Here is a 19,716-nt window from a genome sequence, read left to right on the forward strand (position 1 = left end):
CCACTATCTCTATTTTTAAAAAATTAAGAAACAGGGCTTCCCTGGTGGTGCAGTGGTTGAGGGTCCTCCTGCCGATGCAGGGGACACGGGTTCGTGCCCCGGTCCAGGAAGATCCCACGTGCCGTGGAGTGGCTGGGCCCGTGAGCCATGGCCGCTGAGCCTGTGTGTCCGGAGCCTGTGCTCCGCAACGGGAGAGGCCACAACAGTGAGAGGCCCGCGTACCGCAAAAAAAAAAAAATTAAGAAATATTTATATAGTGCATATTCCTATGTCAGGCCCAGTTCTAAGCACTTTTTACATGCTCACGACCATCCTATGAGGTAATGTTTACTTATTATCCCCATTTTATGGATGAAAGGACTGAAGCACAGAGAGGATGAATGACTTGCCCACAGCCACATGACTGGAGAGAGGTAGGATTCAGACTCATGTATTCTAGCTCCAGGGTTTATGCCGTTAACCAAGACACCATGCTACTTCTCCTATCCCCATTTTACAGTTGAGGAAACTGAGGCCTAGAGAGATTAAGCCCCAGGCCTCAGCTCGGCTAGAGAGTGCCAAAGCCAGACTCTGTGCCTGCAATGTCCAGCTCCAGAACCACACTCTTTCTCACATCTGTCCTACTTAGGTTACTTAGAAGCAGGGCCTGCAAAGCCCCTGCTACCACCCCTCTGAGGTGACCAGCCCTTCCTTCCTGGTCCCCTCGGGAACACCCCCAGCCAGGAACAAAGGGGGCCTTTTCCAGTAGACCCTAGCCCACGTGCCAGCTTCCTCCATAGCCTCCTCCCGGCCCTGCCTTGGGACACTGCCCTTTGGAAACCCTGACTGGGCTGAGCCTTACCCGGGCTCCCCAGAGCCCTCCTTCGACCCCAGGCAGAGGAAACAATTCTCTAGCTTTTGTCCTTCTCCTGCAAGCCTGAGCCTGGTGCCAAGCCTTGGAGAAATTCCCCATCCCTCAAATCTCTGAAGCTGGTGGAGGCCTTCAGGAAAGACACTGGGAGATCCCTGGGCAAGTCACAGCCTTCAATGGGCCTCAGTTTCCTCATCTGTCAACTGGGCGCACGAGGGAAAACTATCAGAAAAGGCCTGTGCAAGACAGCTGGGGTTTCACCTTCACTGGGCCCAGCACCTCGTCTCCATTTTTTTTTCCCTCACCTCATTTTTATTAAAAACAATTGTTTTAGTGGGAAGCGTAATTTTTTCCCTTTAATGTTTTATTCATTCATTCATTCATTGCAAGTTTTTTTTTTTAACATCTTTACTGGGGTATAATTGCTTTACAATGGTGTGTTAGTTTCTGCTTTATAACAAAGTGAATCAGCTATACATATACATATTTCTCCATATCTCTTCCCTCTTGCGTCTCCCTCCCTCCCACCCTCCCTATCCCACCCCTCTAGGTGGTCACAAAGCACCGAGCCGATCTCCCTGTGCTTCCCACTAGCTATCTATTTTACTCTGCCACTCTCTCACTTTGTCCCAGCTTACCCTTCCCCCTCCCTGTGTCCTCAAGTCCATTCTCTAGTAGGTCCGCGTCTTTATTCCCGTCCTGCCCCTAGGTTCTTCATGACCTTTTTTTTTTTTTTTTTTTAGATTCTATATATATGTGTTAGCATACAGTATTTGTTTTTCTCTTTCTGACTTACTTCATTCTGTATGACAGACTCTAGGTCCACCCACCTCACTAAAAATAACTCAATTTCATTTCTTTTTATGGCTGAGTAATATTCCATTGTATATATGTGCCACATCTTCTTTATCCATTCATCTGTCGATGGACACTTAGGTTGCTTCCATGTCCTGGCTATTGTAAATAGAGCTGCAATGAACATTTTGATACATGACACTTTTTGAATTATGGTTTTCTCAGAGTATATGCCAAGTAGTGGGATTGCTGGGTCATATGGTAGTTCTATTTTTAGTTTTTTAAGGAACCTCCATACTGTTCTCCATAGTGGCTGTATCAATTCACATTCCCACCAGCAGTGCAAGAGGGTTCCTTTTTTCTCCACACCCTCTCCAGCATTTATTGTTTGTAGATTTTTTGATGATGGCCATTCTGACTGGTGTGAGATGATATCTCATGGTAGTTTTGACTTGCATTTCTCTAACGATTAATGATGTTGAGCATTCTTCCATGTGTTTGTTGGCAGTCTGTATATCTTCTTTGGAGAAATGTCTATTTAGGTCTTCTGCCCATTTTTGGATTGGGTTGTTTGTTTTTTTGATATTGAGCTGCATGAGCTGCTTATAAATTTTGGAGATTAATCCTTCGTCAGTTGCTTCATTTGCAAATATTTTCTCCCATTCTAAGGGCTGTCTTTTCGTCTTGTTTATGGTTTCCTTTGCTGTGCAAAAGCTTTTAAGCTTCATTAGGTCCATTTTTTTATTTTTGTTTTTATTTCCACTTCTCTAGGAGGTGGGTCAAAAAGGATCTTGCTGTGATTTATGTCATAGAGTGTTCTGCCTATGTTTTCGTCTAAGAGTTTGATAGTGTCTGGCCTTACATTTAGGTCTCTAATCCATTTAGAGTTTATTTTTGTGTATGGTGTTAGGGAGTGTTCTGATTTCATTCTTTTACATGTAGCTAGCTGTCCAGTTTTCCCAGCACGACTTATTGAAGAGGCTGTCTTTTCTCCATTGTATATTTTTGCCTCCTTTATCAAAGATAAGGTGACCATATGTGCACTGTAAGTTTTATTAAAGTAAAACACAAGTGCTGTGAACAGAGCTTCAGTCAATTGCCCAAGGAATTTTGCAGAGGGCACGCCTTGTAACCAGCTCCGCCCCCATCTGCCCCCACTTCCCAAGGATAAGCATCATCCTGCCTTCTATCATCATAGGTGATTTGTCCCTGTGTTTGAACTTCCCCTAATTCGAATCATATCATCTAGACTCTCTTGTGTCCTTCATCTTCCGTTCACCATTTTGTTTCTGAGTTTTACCTGTGTGGTCGGACCCTAGCCCTCTTTATAAGTCCTCACAATATCTATAAATCCTCTTCACTATCCTGACATGAAATCCACAGACAGTATAACCCACTTACACACATAATTTTCCCCCCAGTTCGATGTATTGTCCTAAGTGTACCGGAAAGGACCACAAATGGAAATTAGCGCCGAGTAACGGCTAAGAATGGGCAAATCCATGTTTCGTGGGGCCTGAAGCTTATACTGTTTTGAGGGGATTCCCCTTAAGAAAAAGAATCAGGGGCATTCCTTGGCGGTCCAGTGGTTAGGACACTGCGCTTCCACTGCAGGGGGCCCGTGTTCAATCCCTGGCCTGGGAACTAGGATCCCACAAGCCACCTGGCGTGGTCAAAAGAATAAATAAATAATTTTTTTAAAAAAAGAAAGAAAGAATCAGTACCTGTGACTGCAACATAAGGAAGAAGGAATGTTTGTTTAGAATGAGAAAAGAAATTACAGTGACTTGTCTCATTCTGAAAGCTGGCAAACACTCCAAACACTCCAGAAAAATAATACACCAGCTTCTGGCTTCAAACCTGAGTCTCCTCCTCCACCCCATACTTTTGGTGCCAAGCACCCCTGGGCATGTGATAGCGTGATCCGACTTCCGTGTCCCCAGCCTTCCTGTCATTACTTGCACCCAACAAGTGCTCCCGGAAGCAAATCCTGCACTCGCCATCCCATAACTATACACAGACATGAACGCAAACCTTGTAAATATCCTAGGAAAGTCCAGTGAAATGTTTCCCCAACTCAGCTCTACCTTAGCCAGGTCCCCAAAACACCTATCGCTTTCCCACCCCAGGGTCAGGAGATCTGGAGGGAGGCTGCAAAGTCAAGGGTGATCGAACTAAACGGATTTCTCTCAATACATCTCGCTTTGGAAAACTGTACTTCCTTGTATGGTTATGTGAACACATTGCAGCGTTTTGGGAAAAGCAGCTTGAGTGAGGGGCTTGGAGCTTAAGACTGCCCCAGCTTCCCAGGGACTCCACATCTGGTTTTCGCAGGTGGCCCTGCAGCTCTGTGGCCGCTTAGGAAAGGGCAGGGCACCTGATTCTTTGGCCTATGTTTGTAAAATGGGGGTGGTGCCTTTCTGAGGGTTGGGGTGAAGAGTAAACATGTGGAAAGCACTTAGTCCCACTTTGCAAAGGTGAAGCGCTGCTTGTCCCGCCAGCTGTGTGGCTTTGGGCAAGTCACTCAACCTCTCTGTGCTTCACTTTCTTCATCCAGAAAATGGGGATAATAATCATTGTCACCGCATAGGATTGTTATGGGGTGTTAGTAAATCATCCTCACTTTGCAGATGAGGAAAAGGGCACAGAGAAAATTCCTTGCCAGAATTCCACCAGCGAGCGGGGTGCACCTCGCCCATCTCCTTGCTCGCCCTCCGTCACCTGCCCCGAGATCCCTCAGCCACTTTCTGCCACCGTCTTTCCTGGAGGCCTCAGCTGTAAAGCTGGACCCCTGTGCAGGTTCCTGGGACCTCGAAGGACACTCAAATGCAGGCCCCGTGGGACTTCCCTGGCGGTCCAGTGGTTAAGACTCCGCGCTTCCACTGCAGGGGGCACGGGATCGATCCCTGGTCGGAGAACTAAGATCCCGCCTGCAGCCGACCTAAAAAAAAAAAAAAAAAAAAAAAAGCCCCTGGCCTCCCACTCTCCCAGGGGTGACCCCTGTCCTCGCCTCCTCCCCGGTCCTTACGGTGTCTCTCCCCCATCTTCCTACAGCCTGAATTTGTCAGGCGAATACTTCAGGTATAAAGGCATCCTCTTCCCCGTCGGCATCTACTCACCTGAGAGCATCAGCATCGCAGAGAACTCGGACGTGCAAGACGATGACATCTTCATCATCACCTACCCCAAGTCAGGTACCCGCTGGGCCGGGGCGGGGGTGCTACGGAGAGTGTTGTGGGTGTGAGGAGGGTACACTAGGGAGAATGGAAGAGGAAAGCGGGAGGGGGTGGGGCGGACGGGGGACGCCGTGGTCCGTTCAGAACCGAGGTGAGCTTGGCCTTTGCACTGGCCGGTCCTTCCGCCAGGGGGCACCCTTCCCCCAGATCCCTGTGTGCCTCGCTCCCTCCCTTCCACCAGGCTGGCTCTCACACCCACTGGGAGGCCTTCCCGGACCTCCCTGGCTAAAATAGCGTCCCCATCCTGTCCCTCTCTATCCCTTAACGCCCCTCATATTTTTCTTCACTGCCGGCCACTATATCATATTTTCATTTGTTGATTTAGTCTCTGGTTTCCTCACTAGAACATGGCTCAGTGAGTGCAGATATTCCGGTTTGTCTTGATCGCGGCTGTGTTCTTTGAACCTAAAACAGTGCCTGGAACTTATTCAATAAATATTTCAGGAAGGAAGGAAGGAGGGAAGGAAGGAAGGAAAGAAAGATCTTAATTTTCTCCATTCGGTTACTGAAATGCTACTTACTGATTGTCTACCACGTGCAGAGACACAGCTCTGAAGAAAGGAGACATTTGCTGGGAGATACAGGCTTCATTTAAACATGCAGTCGCCTATATTACTATCTAATGAGGGTTAGGGTGGGTCACCCTCCACCCAAGGAAAGGTGAAGAGAACATTAAGTGTAGGTCATAAGAAGGTCTGCGGGATAAGGGCAGGCTTCCTGGGGAGAAGATGTTCATGCAGAGAGTTGGAATCTGCAGAGCAGTTTGAGTGGGAAAGGGTATCCTAGACAGAGGGACAGCATGTGCAAAGGCCCTGAGGTGGGAGGTGGCTCGGTGAGTTTGAGGAAGCAAGAGAAGGTCAGTGGGACTGCGGTGGAGGGAGTGACAGGAGAGGCCTGGTGGCAGGGGGTGGGGGGGTTCTTCTCTAAAATGTTGGAGCTGCCTTCTTAATTTTTTTCAAAATATTTTTGAAAAATTTCAAAATATTATATTCACCTTTTCCAGCATAGAGTGCGATGAGGGTTTTTTTTTTTTTTTGCTTTTTGGTAACATGAAAAAAAAATAATTCACATACCATACAATTCACCCATTTGAAAGTGTAAAAATCTATGGCTGTAGTATATTCACCAAGTTGTGCAACCATCACTATAGTCAACTTTAGAACATTTTCATCACCCCTAGCAAGAAACTCCGTACCCATTAGCCATCACCTCCCAATCCCCACATCCACATCCCTAAGTCTTAGGTATCTGCTTTCTCATTGTGTGGATTTGCCCGTTCTGGACGTTTCAGATAAATGGAATGATACACTACACGGTCTTTTGTGTCTGGTATCTTTCACTTAGAGTAATGTTTTTGAGGTTCATCCAAGTTGTTGTCAGTGCTTCATTCCTTTTTATGGCTGAATAATATTCCATGATATGGTTATACTATATTCTGCTTATTCACTTATCAGTTGATAAACAATCAGTTGGGTTGTATTCACTCTTTGACTCATGAATAATGCTTATAGGAACATTGATATACAAATCTGTCTGTGGACATGTTTTCATTTCTCTGGGAGTGCTATGAGGTTTTTTTTTTTTTTTTTTAATAAATTTATTTATTTATTTATGGCTGTGCTGGGTCTTCGTTTCTGTGCATGGGCTTTCTCTAGCTGCGCGAGCGGGGGCCACTCTTCATTGCAGTGCGCGGGCCTCTCACTGTCACGGCCTTCTCTTGTTGCGGAGCACAGGCTCCAGACGCGCAGGCTCAGTAGCTGTGGCGCACAGGTTTAGTTGCTCCATGGCATGTGGGATCTTCCCAGACCAGGGCTCGAACCCGTGTCCCCTGCATTGGCAGGCAGATTCTCAACCACTGCCTCACCAGGGAAGCCCGAGTTCTATGAGTTTTGAGAGACATATACAAGATACACTACAATCAAGATATAGAGTAGTTCAGGGACTTCCCTGGTGGTCCAGTGGTTAGGACTTGGCACTTCCACTTCAGGAGGCCTGAGTTCAATCCCTGTTGGGGCAACTAGGATCCTGCAAGCCGTGTGGCATGGCCAAAAAAAACCATATAGAACAGTTCCATCACCCACCTAAAACAAACAAAAAAACCCTTCACACCCTTTTGTGTTCAGCTCTCTCCTCAACCCAGCCCCAGGCAGCCACTGATCTGTTTGCTGCCCCAATAGTTTTGCCTTTTCCAAAATGTCATATACATGGAATCGTACCCTATGTAGCCTTTGAGACTGACTTCTTTCACTCAGCGTAATGTATTTTAGATCCATCCAAATTGTATTTTTTTATTGTTGAGGAGTATTCCATCAGCTGGATGGACCACGATGGGTTTATCTATTCATCTGTTGAAGGACACTTGGGTTTTTTTCCAGTTTGGGATGAGTATGAATACAGCTGCTATGAAGCTTTGTGTACAAGTCTCTGCATGGAAATATGTTTTCATTTATCTTGGGTACATACTTAGACGTGGGATTGCTGAGTTTATGGGAATTATGTATGCTTAACTTTATGAGAAACTGCCAAACTGGTTTCCATAGTGAAAATCATCCTGCACTTTTTGGCAAGCTGGTTTACCATCTTGCATTCTCTCCAACAACATAGGTGGGTTCCAGATGCTCTGCTTCCTTGTCAGCACTTGATATTGTCAAGTTTTTTAAAAAGTCATTCTAACAGATGTGTTCTAGTATCTCATTGTGGTTCGAATTTGCATGTCTCTAATGGCTAATGATGTTGAGCATCTTTTCAGGGACTTACTAGCCATCATTATCTTTCTTGGTAATGTGTCTGTTCCTTTTTTTTTTTTTCTCTTTTTAACTGGGTTGTTTGTTTTCTAATTATTGAGTTTTGAGAGTTCTTTACATAATCTGAGTACACATCCTTTACCAGATATGCCTTTTGCAAATATTTTCTCCGAGTCTGTGGCTTGTCTTTTCATTTTCTTTTCAGTGTCTTCTCAGAGCAAAAGTTTAAATTTTGATGAGCTCCAATTGTCAATTTTTTCTTTAACGGATCAGACTTTTGATGTCACAGCTATGAAATCTTTTCCTAAACTAAAGTCATAAAGACGGCCTTTATGTTTTCTTCTAGAAGCTTTACAGTTTTCGATTTTACACTAAAGTCTATGATCTATTTTAAGATAATTTGTGTATGTGGTATGAGGTATAGATCAAGGTTCTTTGTTTGCATATGGTTGTCCAGTTATTCTAGCTATTTTTTAAAGTTTAAAATATCTTAATTTCTCTCTTAGAAAGTAATGCATTCATAGTTCAAAATTCAAGAGGTACAAAGAGGTTTACACTGTAAGATCTCTCTTCTCTCACAGTCACCAGTAGTCTCTGTGTATCTTTCCAGAATTTGCATGTACAAGAAAAAATGTACATAATTTTTTTTTTACTTTTTTCCCACAAAAGTTAACACATGATACACGCCATTTTGCCTCATGTTTTTGTTTTGTTTTGTTTTATGGTTGTGCCTTCTTTTTCCTTGTATTTTGACATCATCCCATCTTAGAACTGTAAACAAAGAGCTTCCTGGTTTTGGGGTTTTCTTACAGTTCCATAGTATTGCGTAACATTAGATGTACAAGAATTCTAGTTTAACTAGTTCCTTATGATTAGCTTTTCCTGATTTCCAATCTTTTGCATTTATTTATTTTTTTAAATTTATTTATTTATTTTTGGCTGCGTTGGGGTCTTCCTTGCTGCGCACAGGCTGGGCTTTCTCTAGTTGCCGTGAGCAGGGGCTACTCTTCACTGCAGTGCACGTGCTTCTCCTTGTGGTGGCTTCTCTTGTTTCAGAGAAGGGGCTCTAGGCACACGGGCTTCAGTAGCTGTGGCGGGCTTAGTTGCTCTGCAGCATGTGGGATCTTTGCGGACGAGGGCTTGAACTCATGTCCCCTGCATTGGCAGGCGGATTCTTAACCACTGCACTACCAGGGAAGTCCCCAGTCTTTTGCATATATACACCATATAAACTTTACACACAATGCCACATCTTGTGCAAGTGTCACTTGCACACGTATGCGTTTACCTGTAGAACTCCTAGATACAGAATTGCTTGGTCAGAGCCTCTGTGCGTTTGCAATTTGGATGAATATAGCCAAATTTCCCTCCACGGAAGTTGTGGAAATCTGTTCCCCAAACAGCAGACTTTGTTTGAAACAGCTTTGGTGATAGACGGTAGTGATGTTTGCACAACAATGTGAATGTACTTAATGCCTCAGAACCGTACTTTTTTTTTTTTTTTTTTTTTTGCGGTACACGGGCCTCTCCCGTTGCGGAGCACAGGCTCCGGACGCGCAGGCTCAGCAGCCATGGCTCACGGGCCCAGCTGCTTCGCGGCATGTGGGATCTTCCCGGACCGGGGCACGAACCTGTGTCCCCTGCATCGGCAGGTGGACTCTCAACAACTGCGCCACCAGGGAAGCCCAGAACAGTGCTCTTAAAAATGGTTAAATTGGTAAATTTCATGTTAGGTATCTTTTGCCACATACCCACAAAAAAAGAATTATTAAGTGGTAACAGGGGATTAAAACATCAAGGGGTAAAGAGAACCCTAATCAATACAGGAAGAGCCAATACAGGGAGAAGCCCCTCCCTCTAGAACTGAAGCAGAGAGCACCCAAGGAAATTTGCTTTGGGATGAGGGGCGGGGTGAGAGGGAGTAAGTGTCACTGGGGTCTACTGCACTGCTGGCCTCTGTCCATCACAAGAGCTGGCTGGGAGAAGCCCAGGAGAACCAGGAAGAGAAACCCCATCCTTCTGCAGGGTTCCTCTGCGCCCTCTACTGACAAAGCTTCACATTGCGCTAGGTGGCAAAGGAGATCCGTTTACACAGCTCCAATGGCACAAAGCAGGGCAACCAAGACTGGATGTAGTGCTGAGAGGCAATACAGTGGGAACTGGCACAGGGTAGTTCTCAGAATCCAGGACAATATAATACTAATGCCAGGTGATTGTTCACAGTACTATTACTTCTCATCTGACCTCCCTGTAATCTCCTGGAATCCAGACCTGTGAACTGGGTCATGGATGAGATCCCTTCCTACTATGTGATGTTTGTGGCTCCCTCAAGAAATCAAGGGCTTACTCCCATGAAAAGGCAGTGCAAAGAGCTGAGATTGTAAGTCTAGCCACCTGAATTCAGTTCCAGCTTCCTCTATGCATTAATGGAGTGCTTCAGAATCTCAGAATCTGGACCCAAGAGCAATTTATTTCTTGGGAATTCCCTGGCAGTCCAGTGGTTAGGACTCCATGCTTTCACTGCCGAGGGCTGGGCTCAATCCCTGGTCGGGGAACTAAGATCCCACAAGCTGCGTGGCGCCGCCGAAAAAAAAAGAAATTTATTTCTCATTCCTGTAAATTCCACCTAGTGCAGGATAGATGGAGGGAAGTGGGGGGGAAATCCATGCAGTCTCCAGCATCCTGACTCCTTCCATCTTATGGCTCTGCCATCCCTAGGAGCCCCAGTTTCCACTGGCATCTCTGCACTCAGCCAGCAGGGGACGGGAGTGGGGGTGGGGGTGGAGAGGAGGTGTCACGTGGCCGGTGTTTATGGGCCAAGTCTGGAAATGGCTGCACATGGCTGCCACTGCACTTCCTTGACCAGAACTCAGTCACACGGTCTCACACGTAGCTTCAGGGGAGGCTGGAAAAATGTCGTCCTGTTATATTCCCAGTAGAGAAACGAAATGGGGTTGGGTGGACAGTTAGCCAAACCTGGCCACGTGCCATTTCCAAGCTTTGTCGCCTTAGTTAGCAACTTTGTTTCTTTGAGCTTCAATTTCCTGCTTTGAAAATAAAGATAACCAACCCTAAGTGGGAAGAGGGAGGGATAAATTAGGAGTTTGGGATTAACAGATACACACTACTATATATAAAAGAGATAAACAACAAGGACCTACTGTATAGCACAGGGAACTATATTCAATATCTTGTAATAACCTACAATGGAAAATAATCTGAAAAAGATATATATATATAATATCTGAATCACTGTGCTGTACACCTGAAACTAACACAAGATTGTAAATCAACTATATTTCAATTTTAAAAAAAGATAACCAATCCTAACTTCTGTGCTGTGTGAGGAATCCATGCAATAAACATATGTAACAAATTGTGCAATAAATGCAGCCATTATGAATTTGATCATATCCCCCCTTCACCCCTCCCCACCTCTGATTAATTTGCCCAATTCTTCCAACAGGCACAAACTGGATGATTGAGATCCTCAGCTTAATCCTAAAGGACGGGGACCCCTCCTGGATCCGCTCAGTACCCATTTGGAAGCGGTCGCCCTGGTGTGAGGCCATCATGGGTGCCTTCAGCCTCCCCGACCCGCCCAGCCCTCGCCTCATGAGTTCTCACCTCCCCATCCAGCTCTTCACCAAGGCCTTCTTCAACTCCAAGGCCAAGGTGTGGGAGGATGGAGGGGAGTGTGTGTTGGTGGGGCAAAGTTTAGCTAACTGATGAACTCAGCACATATTTATTGAGGACCTACTGTGTGCCCGGCCCTGATCTAGAACAGCAGCAAATACACACACAAGGAACACCTGCCTTATGAGCCCACATTCTAAAGGGGACAGACAAAGAATAGATGGAGTAAATAAGGAAAAGATTGAATACATCCATGGTGATCAGTTCACATCGAGGAGGAGGGGAAGCTGGGGGTTAGAGTTAGGGGTAGGGGTTGCAATTATAAATAGGGTGGTCAAAGGAGGCCTCAGTAAGAAGGCGTGGTTTGAGTAAAGACCTGGGAAGTGAGGGAAGGAAGCCAAAGGGGGGGGTCTGGGGGAAGAACATTCCCGGCACAGGCACGAACAGGTGCAAAGGCCCTGGGGTCGATGTGGCATGCCTGAGGTCCAGCAAGGAGGACTGTGTGGTTGCATCTAAGTGAGCAAGGGGGAGAGGAAGAGAGATGAGGTCAGAGAGGTAACAGGGACCAAAATGTGCAGGACTGTGTGGACTTTGGTGGGGCGTTTGCTTGTCGCTGATTGAGACAGGAACCGGGGAAGGCTCAGAGCCAAGGAGAAACAGGATCCAACTTAGGTTTTCACAGGCGCCCTCTGGCTGCAAGTCAGGGAACAGACCATCAGGGTGAGGGCAGAAGCCAGGTGCCAGGGAGGAGGTGACAATGGAGGCAAACAGGGTGGTGGCCACAGGGAGGTGAAGAAAAAGGGTTTGGAGTGTATTTGGAAGATGGAACCAGGAAGAGTGGCTGGCAGGTTGGATGCAGGTGTGAGAGAAACAGATGAGTCAAGGGTGACTGCAGGGGTTTTGGTTTAAGCAGCTGAGAGGATGGGGCTGCCGTAAACTGAGATGGGGACATTGAGGAGGAGAGGTTTGGGGGGAAGATGGATCTGCCGTGACCCATCGACACCCAGGTGGATGATGCCAGTGGGCCGTGAGATAAACAAATCTGGATTTGACAGGAGAGATGTGGGCTGGACACATCTATTTGCAACCTATTGAGATGTGTGTGTATATATATATATATATATATATATATATATATATATATATATGGAGAGAGACAGAGAGAAACAGAGACAGACAGAGAGACAGAGACAGAGAAATTAAAGCCAGGAGACTGGTGGGATCACCAAGGAAGGAAGTGAGTATAGACAGAGAAGAGATCAAATTGCAATCTAGGGGTCCCCAAGACCACCTTCAGGCTCAGTGATTCACTAGAAGGATTCCAGAACTCAGCAAAGCTGTTATACTCATGGTTATAGCTTATTACAGAGGAAGGATAGAGATTAAGGTCAATGAAAGGAAGAGGTGGGAATTCCCTGGTGGTCCAGTGGTTAGGACTTTGCGCTCACACTGCCGAGGGCCTGGGTTCAATCCCCAGTCAGGGAACTAAAATCCCACAAGCTGTGTGGCGAGGCAAAAAAAAAAAAAAAAAGATGAAGGGAAGAGGTGCCTGGGGGAGCACCCAGGTGAGCCCAGCCACCAGCTTCAAGTTATCTCTTTCCCAGTGGAGTTGCATGGACAGTGCTCAGTCCTCCAGCAGTGACATGTGACAACACACATGGAGTATCACCAAGGAAGCTCACCCGAGCCTCGGAATCCAGGGTTTTTTTTGGAGGTTGGCCACATAGCCATGGCTGACCACCTGGGTGGCTGACCTTGGTCCTGGGGAAGGACAGATCTGATGCAGCTGGAGTGGGGTTAGTTGTGGACTATCACACTCGTAAACAGATTGGAACCAGGTCCTCAGGGCCTTGAATGCCAGACCCAGGGTCTGGGGCTCCACTCTGGGGCGCTGGAGAGCCAAGGAGGGCACGGTCAGCTCTGGGTACAGAAAGACCCTCTGGGGCTGTGTGGAGGCTGGGAGGCTGGGGAGGAGGCTGGGACCTCCTCTGCAGGAATAGGAAGGAAGGGTGGCTGTCCTTCTCTTGGTCAACACCCCTCACCATGAGCTCCCCTGCCCTGAGCCCCATGCCTTCCTCCTCCACTCTTTATTTCCTGAAGCCAAACTGTCCCTCCACCTGGTCTTGAAACAGTCGCTCTCTTTTCCTAAAATGTGGTTGGAGGGAGCTCTCCCCTCCTGTGGATTGAGGTGAACTGATCTGAACTCCCATTAGCTAGGAAGTCCCTTGAGAAGTCTACCCCGAGTCCGTCCTGCTGCAGGATCAGACGAGAGAGGTCTCGAGGGCACGAAACCTCGGGGTCTGACATCTTCTCCCCTCTTCCCAACACCCATACACAGGTGATCTACATGGGCCGGAATCCCCGGGACGTGGTGGTCTCGCTCTATCACTACTCCAAGATCGCCAGGCAATTGAAGGACCCTGGCACGCCTGACCAGTTCCTGAAGAACTTCCTCAAAGGCGAAGGTGAGGCCTGGGGCAGAGTGAGGTGGGGGGAGCCCCTAGTGGACAGAGGAGGGATAAGATGGAGCTGGGGAGAGGCAGGGATGGGGGGCTTGGAGAGGCCTCCAGCTCTAAGGGGCCAAAGCCTGGGGCCATGTGGGGCTAGTTGGGCCCCTCTGAGCCCCAGCGGGGGGTGGCCCAGCTGCCCATCCCTCACCCTGCCTGTCTCTCTGCCCTCAGTGCAGTTCGGCTCCTGGTTCGACCACATTAAGGGCTGGATTCGGATGCAGGGCAAAGAGAACTTCTTGTTTATCACCTACGAGGAGCTGCAACAGGTGATTCCCCCTCCCGCACCTCGACCCAGCGCCCCCTCACTCCTCCCTTCCTCACGCCCTCCAGCTCCCCTTCCCAGACGGCAGAGAGCTAAGGAGAAAAGGCAAGTGGGAAAGGAGGATCCGAATGTGTGTGGGCACGATTTTCAGAACGGTGGTCAGGGGAGAGCCATGGAGCTATCTGGGGAAAAGCGTCTCGGGCAGAGGGAAGAGCCAGTGCAAAGGCCCTGGGGTGAGAGTGTGATGGATGTGCTCCAAGGAGAGCAAAGAGGCTGGAGTGGCCAGAGCTGAGAGGGGGTGGGGTGGGAAATGAAGGCACAGAGGGGATGGGACCCCCAGTGAGGATTTTGGCTTTTCTCTGAGTAGGTGGGAGCTACAGGTGGCCTCTGAGCAGGGGAGGTGATAGGGTAAATGAGACGATACAAAACTGTGACCCATGGGAAATGATGATGGTTTCACTATGGTTGTGACCTGAAAGGCAGAGGGAAGCAGTGGAAGGAGACAGCCTTTGGAGGCAGACGGGGAGCCTGTCTGGACCCCATCAAACATCCCTGGGGCAGGCACCTGGGAGAGAGAGGCCTTCTGGCTGGGGCAATCAGGGAGGGCTGCCTGGAAGAAGGGACCATGCAGAATGACTACGACTTTGCCCACTGTAAGGAGGACGCTGGGCTTCCAGATGGACCAATCCACAGTGAACGTGTCCAACTCTTCTGTGTTCTTAACAAAGATCTGTTCTGAGAGGCTGGGAATCTAAGCAGTTCCCAATACATGTTCCTTCACCAACGGCACGTTCTCTTCCCGTGTGCGCATTTCATGTATTTTTCGTATCCTCCTTTTTGTTGGTACTTTGTGTAGCAGAAAGAGCCTGGATTTTGGTGTTCAAAAAGCCGATAAGGGGCTTCCCTGGTGGCGCAGTGGTTGAGAGTCCGCCTGCCGATGCAGGGGACACGGGTTCGTGCCCCGGTCCGGGAAGATCCCACATGCCGCGGAGCAGCTGGGCCCGTGAGCCATGGCCGCTGAGCCTGAGTGTCCAGAGCCTGTGCTCCGCAACGGGAGAGGCCACAACAGTGAGAGGCCCGCATGCCGCAAAAAAAAAAAAAAGCCGTTAAAATCCTCTTTAAAATCTCAGAGCCTCAGAGGTCTTATCCTTAAAATGGGTGGAAAATGCTGGCTCAGAGGGTTGTTGTGAGGACCACAGTACCTGGCTGTGGCATATTGTAACTGTCTGACAAGGTACAGCAACGTGTTAGTATAGTGTGTCAAAGTAAGAGTAATTAGGTTCTGAGCAAGGGCCTATCTGATTAATAATAACCATAATAGCCAATGTTTCTGCCTCTCAAGCTGCAAAATATGGTAATTTTTAAATGGTTCACCCCAATATTATTACTGCCCCCATTTTATAGAGGAGGAAAGGGGGGGCTTATAACCTCGAGAGAGTTGAGAACCTGCCTGAGGCGCATAGTTCTTCACTGCAGACCCCATGGGTTTGGTTTTTTTTTTTCCACCCTGGTAAATCTCTTTTGGTGGAAAGATCTAGAAAAGATTTCGGCATCACCCCTCCCCTCTGTTTTCCATCAAGCTTTGTTCTCTGAACCAAAAACTGGGCCACGCAGCCTGACCGAGCTTCTGGGCCGCCCCTGAGTGTGAGGAACTAACAACATCTTAGAATTTCTGGGACACGTCAGTGGTTCAAGAGGATAAAGGGATGGAGGCTTATGAAACCAAGAATGACCTGGAAAATCAGGGCCGTGGGGTCGGTGGAACCGACCAGAAGAATGACTGTGCCGGGCGCTGCATATCAGGGAAGTCAGGGAGATAGAAGAGAGGATTGTGGGCTTCAGGGACTCAAATCTGAGCTCCTCCTTGGCTGTGTGACCCTGGAAAGTGTCTTCCCCTCTCTGGGCCTCCATTTACTGATGGGGGTAATGACACCTCTCTGCCAGGCTATTGGGAGAATTGGCAAAATACACATGAGGGGCTTGGACTAGAGATCGGTACACAGTAGGTGCTTAATCCACAGTGACTTGAACCATCAGTCATGAGGGAGGTGATACTTGAGCTGCATCTGGATGGGTAAGTTTGCCAGGTGGAGAAGGGCGGTGCAGGGCATTCCTGGCAGCCCCGTGCCAAGGCCTGCAGGGAGGAAAGCGCAGGGAAGGAGAGGAAAGACCAGGCCATGCCTGTCATTAAAAGCCAGGCCTGGGGACTGGGGCCCTGGGAAGCCACAGGAGGGCTGGGAGCAGCTCTGGGTGTGAGGGACTGGAGGCAGGGAGGCCGGGGAGGAGGGTGAGGCGAGGGTCCAGAGGGAGAGGACAAGGCCTGGCCAGTGCTAGCGGCTGTGGGGACACAGAGGAGGGGATACGGCAGAGAGTTGAAGCAGGAGGGACGGGGCTGATGACTGACAGGGGCAAGAGGGGGAAGGGGCAAGGGGTGGTTAGGCCAGGCCAGGAGTCAGGCTCTGGGTGAATGATGGTGCTGCTCTGGGATGGGGACCTGGGGTGGGGGGCAGGTTTGGGGCACAGACCAGTTGACACCTGTTTCAAAGCTGAAAGAGGGTGACTCTCCATAAGATGCTGGACTGACCTCTGCCCCCTGCTGTGACCTCTGACCCAGGCCCACCCCTTCCCTCCCACCCACAGAACCCTCCAAAACCCCAAACTGTCAAAAACCTTCAGAGGCCATAGCCCAACCCTTCGGCTTGGAGGTGAGGAAGCTGAGGCAAAGAGGCAGAATCACCCAGATTCCAGGTCTGGGTTGGGAGTCAGGCAACCAAACTCTGGGACTGGTGCTCCCTCCTGGTCTGGGGTCCCCTCCCTCCGCTGACTCATCCCCTGCCCCCTCTCCTCTGCCCCCAGGATCTCCACAGTTCCGTGCAGCGCATCTGCCAGTTCCTGGGCCGGCCGCTGGGCGAGGAGGCGCTGGAGTCCGTCGTGGCGCACTCGGCCTTCAAAGCCATGAAGGCCAACACCATGTCCAACTTCTCCCTGCTGCCCCCCAGCCTGCTGGACCAGCGCCACGGTGCCTTCCTCCGGAAAGGTGAGGGGACTCTGGGGTTCCAAGCCCCATTAGGCCACTGCCTGGCTGTGTGTCTTGGGCAAGTTATTTAACCTCTCTGGGCCTGTCTCCCCAGCTGCTACATGGGGGTGCTCCAATAGAACTGCCTTCATGGGCTCACTGTGGACCCATGAATCCACACACAGGGCTTAGGGCGGGGCCTGGCACACAGGTGGTGCTGCGGATGTGCCTGCCGTCTCAGATCCACCACTCCCAGAGAGCTCCCCATGGGGAGAAAACGCATCAAGGCGTTGCCATAGCCAGCTCTGAATGCTATGAGGCTATTTGGAGTCCTTGTGAATTCTTCTTGGCATTAATGCTCACCCCAGAAATATTCAAGTGTTGGATTACAGGCTGAGGGTGGGAGTGTATTCGTTTTCTATTCCTGCTGGAACCAAATACCACAAACTTTGTGCCTTAAAACAACACACATTCAGGGCATTTCCTGGCAGTCCAGTGGTTAGGACTCACTGCTGTGGCCCAGGGCTTGGGGAACTAAGATCTCACACGGCACAGCCAAAAAAAGAAAAGATTAAAAAAAAAAAAAAACCCACACACATTCACTCCCTTACCATTCTGGATGTCAGAAGTCCAAACTCAGCCTCAATGGGCTAAAATTAAAGTGTCAGCACCGTGTTCTTTCTGGAGACTCTAGGGGAGAATCGGTTCCCTGCCTTTACGGCTTCCAGACCCGTCTGCATCCCTTGGCTCGTGGCCCCTTCCTCCACCTTCAAAAACATCTTCTACTGTCTGACGCTGACCCTCCTGCATCCTCTTATAAGGATGTTTGCCAATAAGCATCAAGATCTTTAACTTAATCACATCTGCAAAGTCCCTTTTGCCATGTCAGGTCACATATTCATAGGTTCTAAGGGTTAGGTCGTGGACATCTTGGTGGGAGCTCATTATTCAGCCCACCATAGGGAGCCCCCCAGACCTCACCAGGGGTGTCATGTAATGTGGTCTATTTGCTAAAATTCAAAATACTGTGATCCACAGGGAGGGGGAAGGGTAAGCTGGGACGAAGTGAGAGAGTGGCATGGACATATATACACTACCAAATGTAAAATAGATAGCTAGTGGGAAGCAGCTGCATCGCACAGGGAGATCAGTTCTGTGCTTTGTGACCACCTAGAGGGGTGGGATAGGGAGGGTGAGAGGGAGGGGATATGGGGATATATGTGTACATATAGCTGATTCACTTTGTTATACAGCAGAAACCAACACACCATTGTAAAGCATTTATACTCCAATAAAGATGTTAAAAAAAAAATACTGTGATCCAAATGACTTTGGCCCCAGGATTCCAGGTAAAGGCTGGTGGCCCTGGTTATCCCATGCGATAAGAAACTTGACGGATCTGAGTGCTCACAGAGAACTAGCAAAGTCACGCCCCTTACCTGCTCAGTTGCTGTGAGGGGCTAAGGAGTAAATCCTGGCAAACCGTCAGCATGATGCCTGGCACCCACTAAGTGCAGGGAAAGCACTGGTTCCCAGTGTCAGAGCAATACTGAAGGTAGTGGAGGGCGTTGTAGGAGCACTGGAGCGAGGAAGCCCTGTTCTAGCAAGGGAGGTGAGGGACAGGGCACAGGGCAGGTGATACAGGGGCTGGGAAGGATGTGCAGGAATGCTAGGTGAAGAAGCGGATGTTCTGGGTAGAGATTTAAGAGGTCGGTGGAGGAAGGTAGGAGGTCTGCTGGAGGGAGGAGTAGGGCAAGAGGAAGCTGAGGGAGGGAGGGGGCAAGAATGGCGCCCAGGGCTCTGGCCAGGCGACTGGTGGCCAGTGTAAGTAAGTGTCAGCCAGCATCACAGGAGGAAAAGGGCAAAAATACAGATGGAGGGGGGCGGGGGAAGGACAGCGCTTCTTGCAAAGGGAACGCCATAGGCCAAGGCCAGGAGGTGGGAAAGAAGGTGCTGGGATCTTGGGGGCGGGGGACGATGCTCTGGATACTCCTCACCTCGGCCGTCCCTCCCTTCCCTCCAGGGATCTGCGGTGACTGGAAGAACCACTTCACGGTGGCGCAGAGCGAAGCCTTCGACCGGGTCTACCGCGAGCGGATGCGGGGGCTGCCGACCTTCCCCTGGGACGTGGACCCCGAGGACGCCGGTCCGGACCCCGACCCTAGTCCCGACACGAGTCCCAGCCCAGACCAGGCCTCCGAGCCACCCCACCCGTGACCCTGAGAATAAACGCATCGCTTCTGCCCCGGTTCCTCGATGCGCCGTGGAGGTGGCGTGCCGCAGGCGGGCGGCAGGGGGCGCGCGAGGGCGGACGGGGCGCCTCTGCCGGCCACCGAGGCCGGGGTGGGGACCCGAGCAGGGCACCCAAGGCCTGGGGAGGGCGAGGTCCTCTAACCCACCTGACACGCCAGTGGGGTCGGTGACTCAGAAGCCTCTCCCAGAGGCAAAGGTGGGGGCAGGGAGGCCAGCACTGGGCACCTGACTCCCCCAGGGTCAGGGTGCTGCGACCCAGACTCCTGGATTCTTGGGAAGCAGAGTGATGCGGACCAGGACCCCTGGGTCCTTGGGGAGGAGGGTGCTGGGGCCCCGGACTCCTGGGTCTGAGGGAGTAGGGGGCCAGGTCTGGACTCCTGGGTCTCCCATGAGACTGTGGAAATGCAAGTTTCT

General features: G+C 49.6%; 1 protein-coding gene across 1 annotated transcript in view; it reads left to right on the top strand.

The window, feature by feature from the left end:
- The window catches only part of SULT2B1 (sulfotransferase family 2B member 1), a gene marked incomplete at both ends in the record, with an annotated part of 34,183 nt that extends 14,917 nt beyond the window's left edge, over positions 1-19,266 (top strand). Inside the window, 6 exons of the mRNA XM_082606768.1 lie at positions 4,700-4,839; positions 11,092-11,300; positions 13,600-13,726; positions 13,943-14,037; positions 16,890-17,070; positions 19,073-19,266. Coding sequence (XP_082462894.1) covers positions 4,700-4,839; positions 11,092-11,300; positions 13,600-13,726; positions 13,943-14,037; positions 16,890-17,070; positions 19,073-19,266 — 946 coding nt within the window. The remainder of the gene's footprint in view (positions 1-4,699; positions 4,840-11,091; positions 11,301-13,599; positions 13,727-13,942; positions 14,038-16,889; positions 17,071-19,072) is intronic.
- Between the last annotated feature and the right edge of the window lie 450 nt (positions 19,267-19,716).

Source organism: Mesoplodon mirus, assembly GCF_964341445.2.
Source record: "Mesoplodon mirus genome assembly, chromosome: 19".
Classification (NCBI taxonomy): Eukaryota; Metazoa; Chordata; class Mammalia; order Artiodactyla; family Ziphiidae; genus Mesoplodon; species Mesoplodon mirus.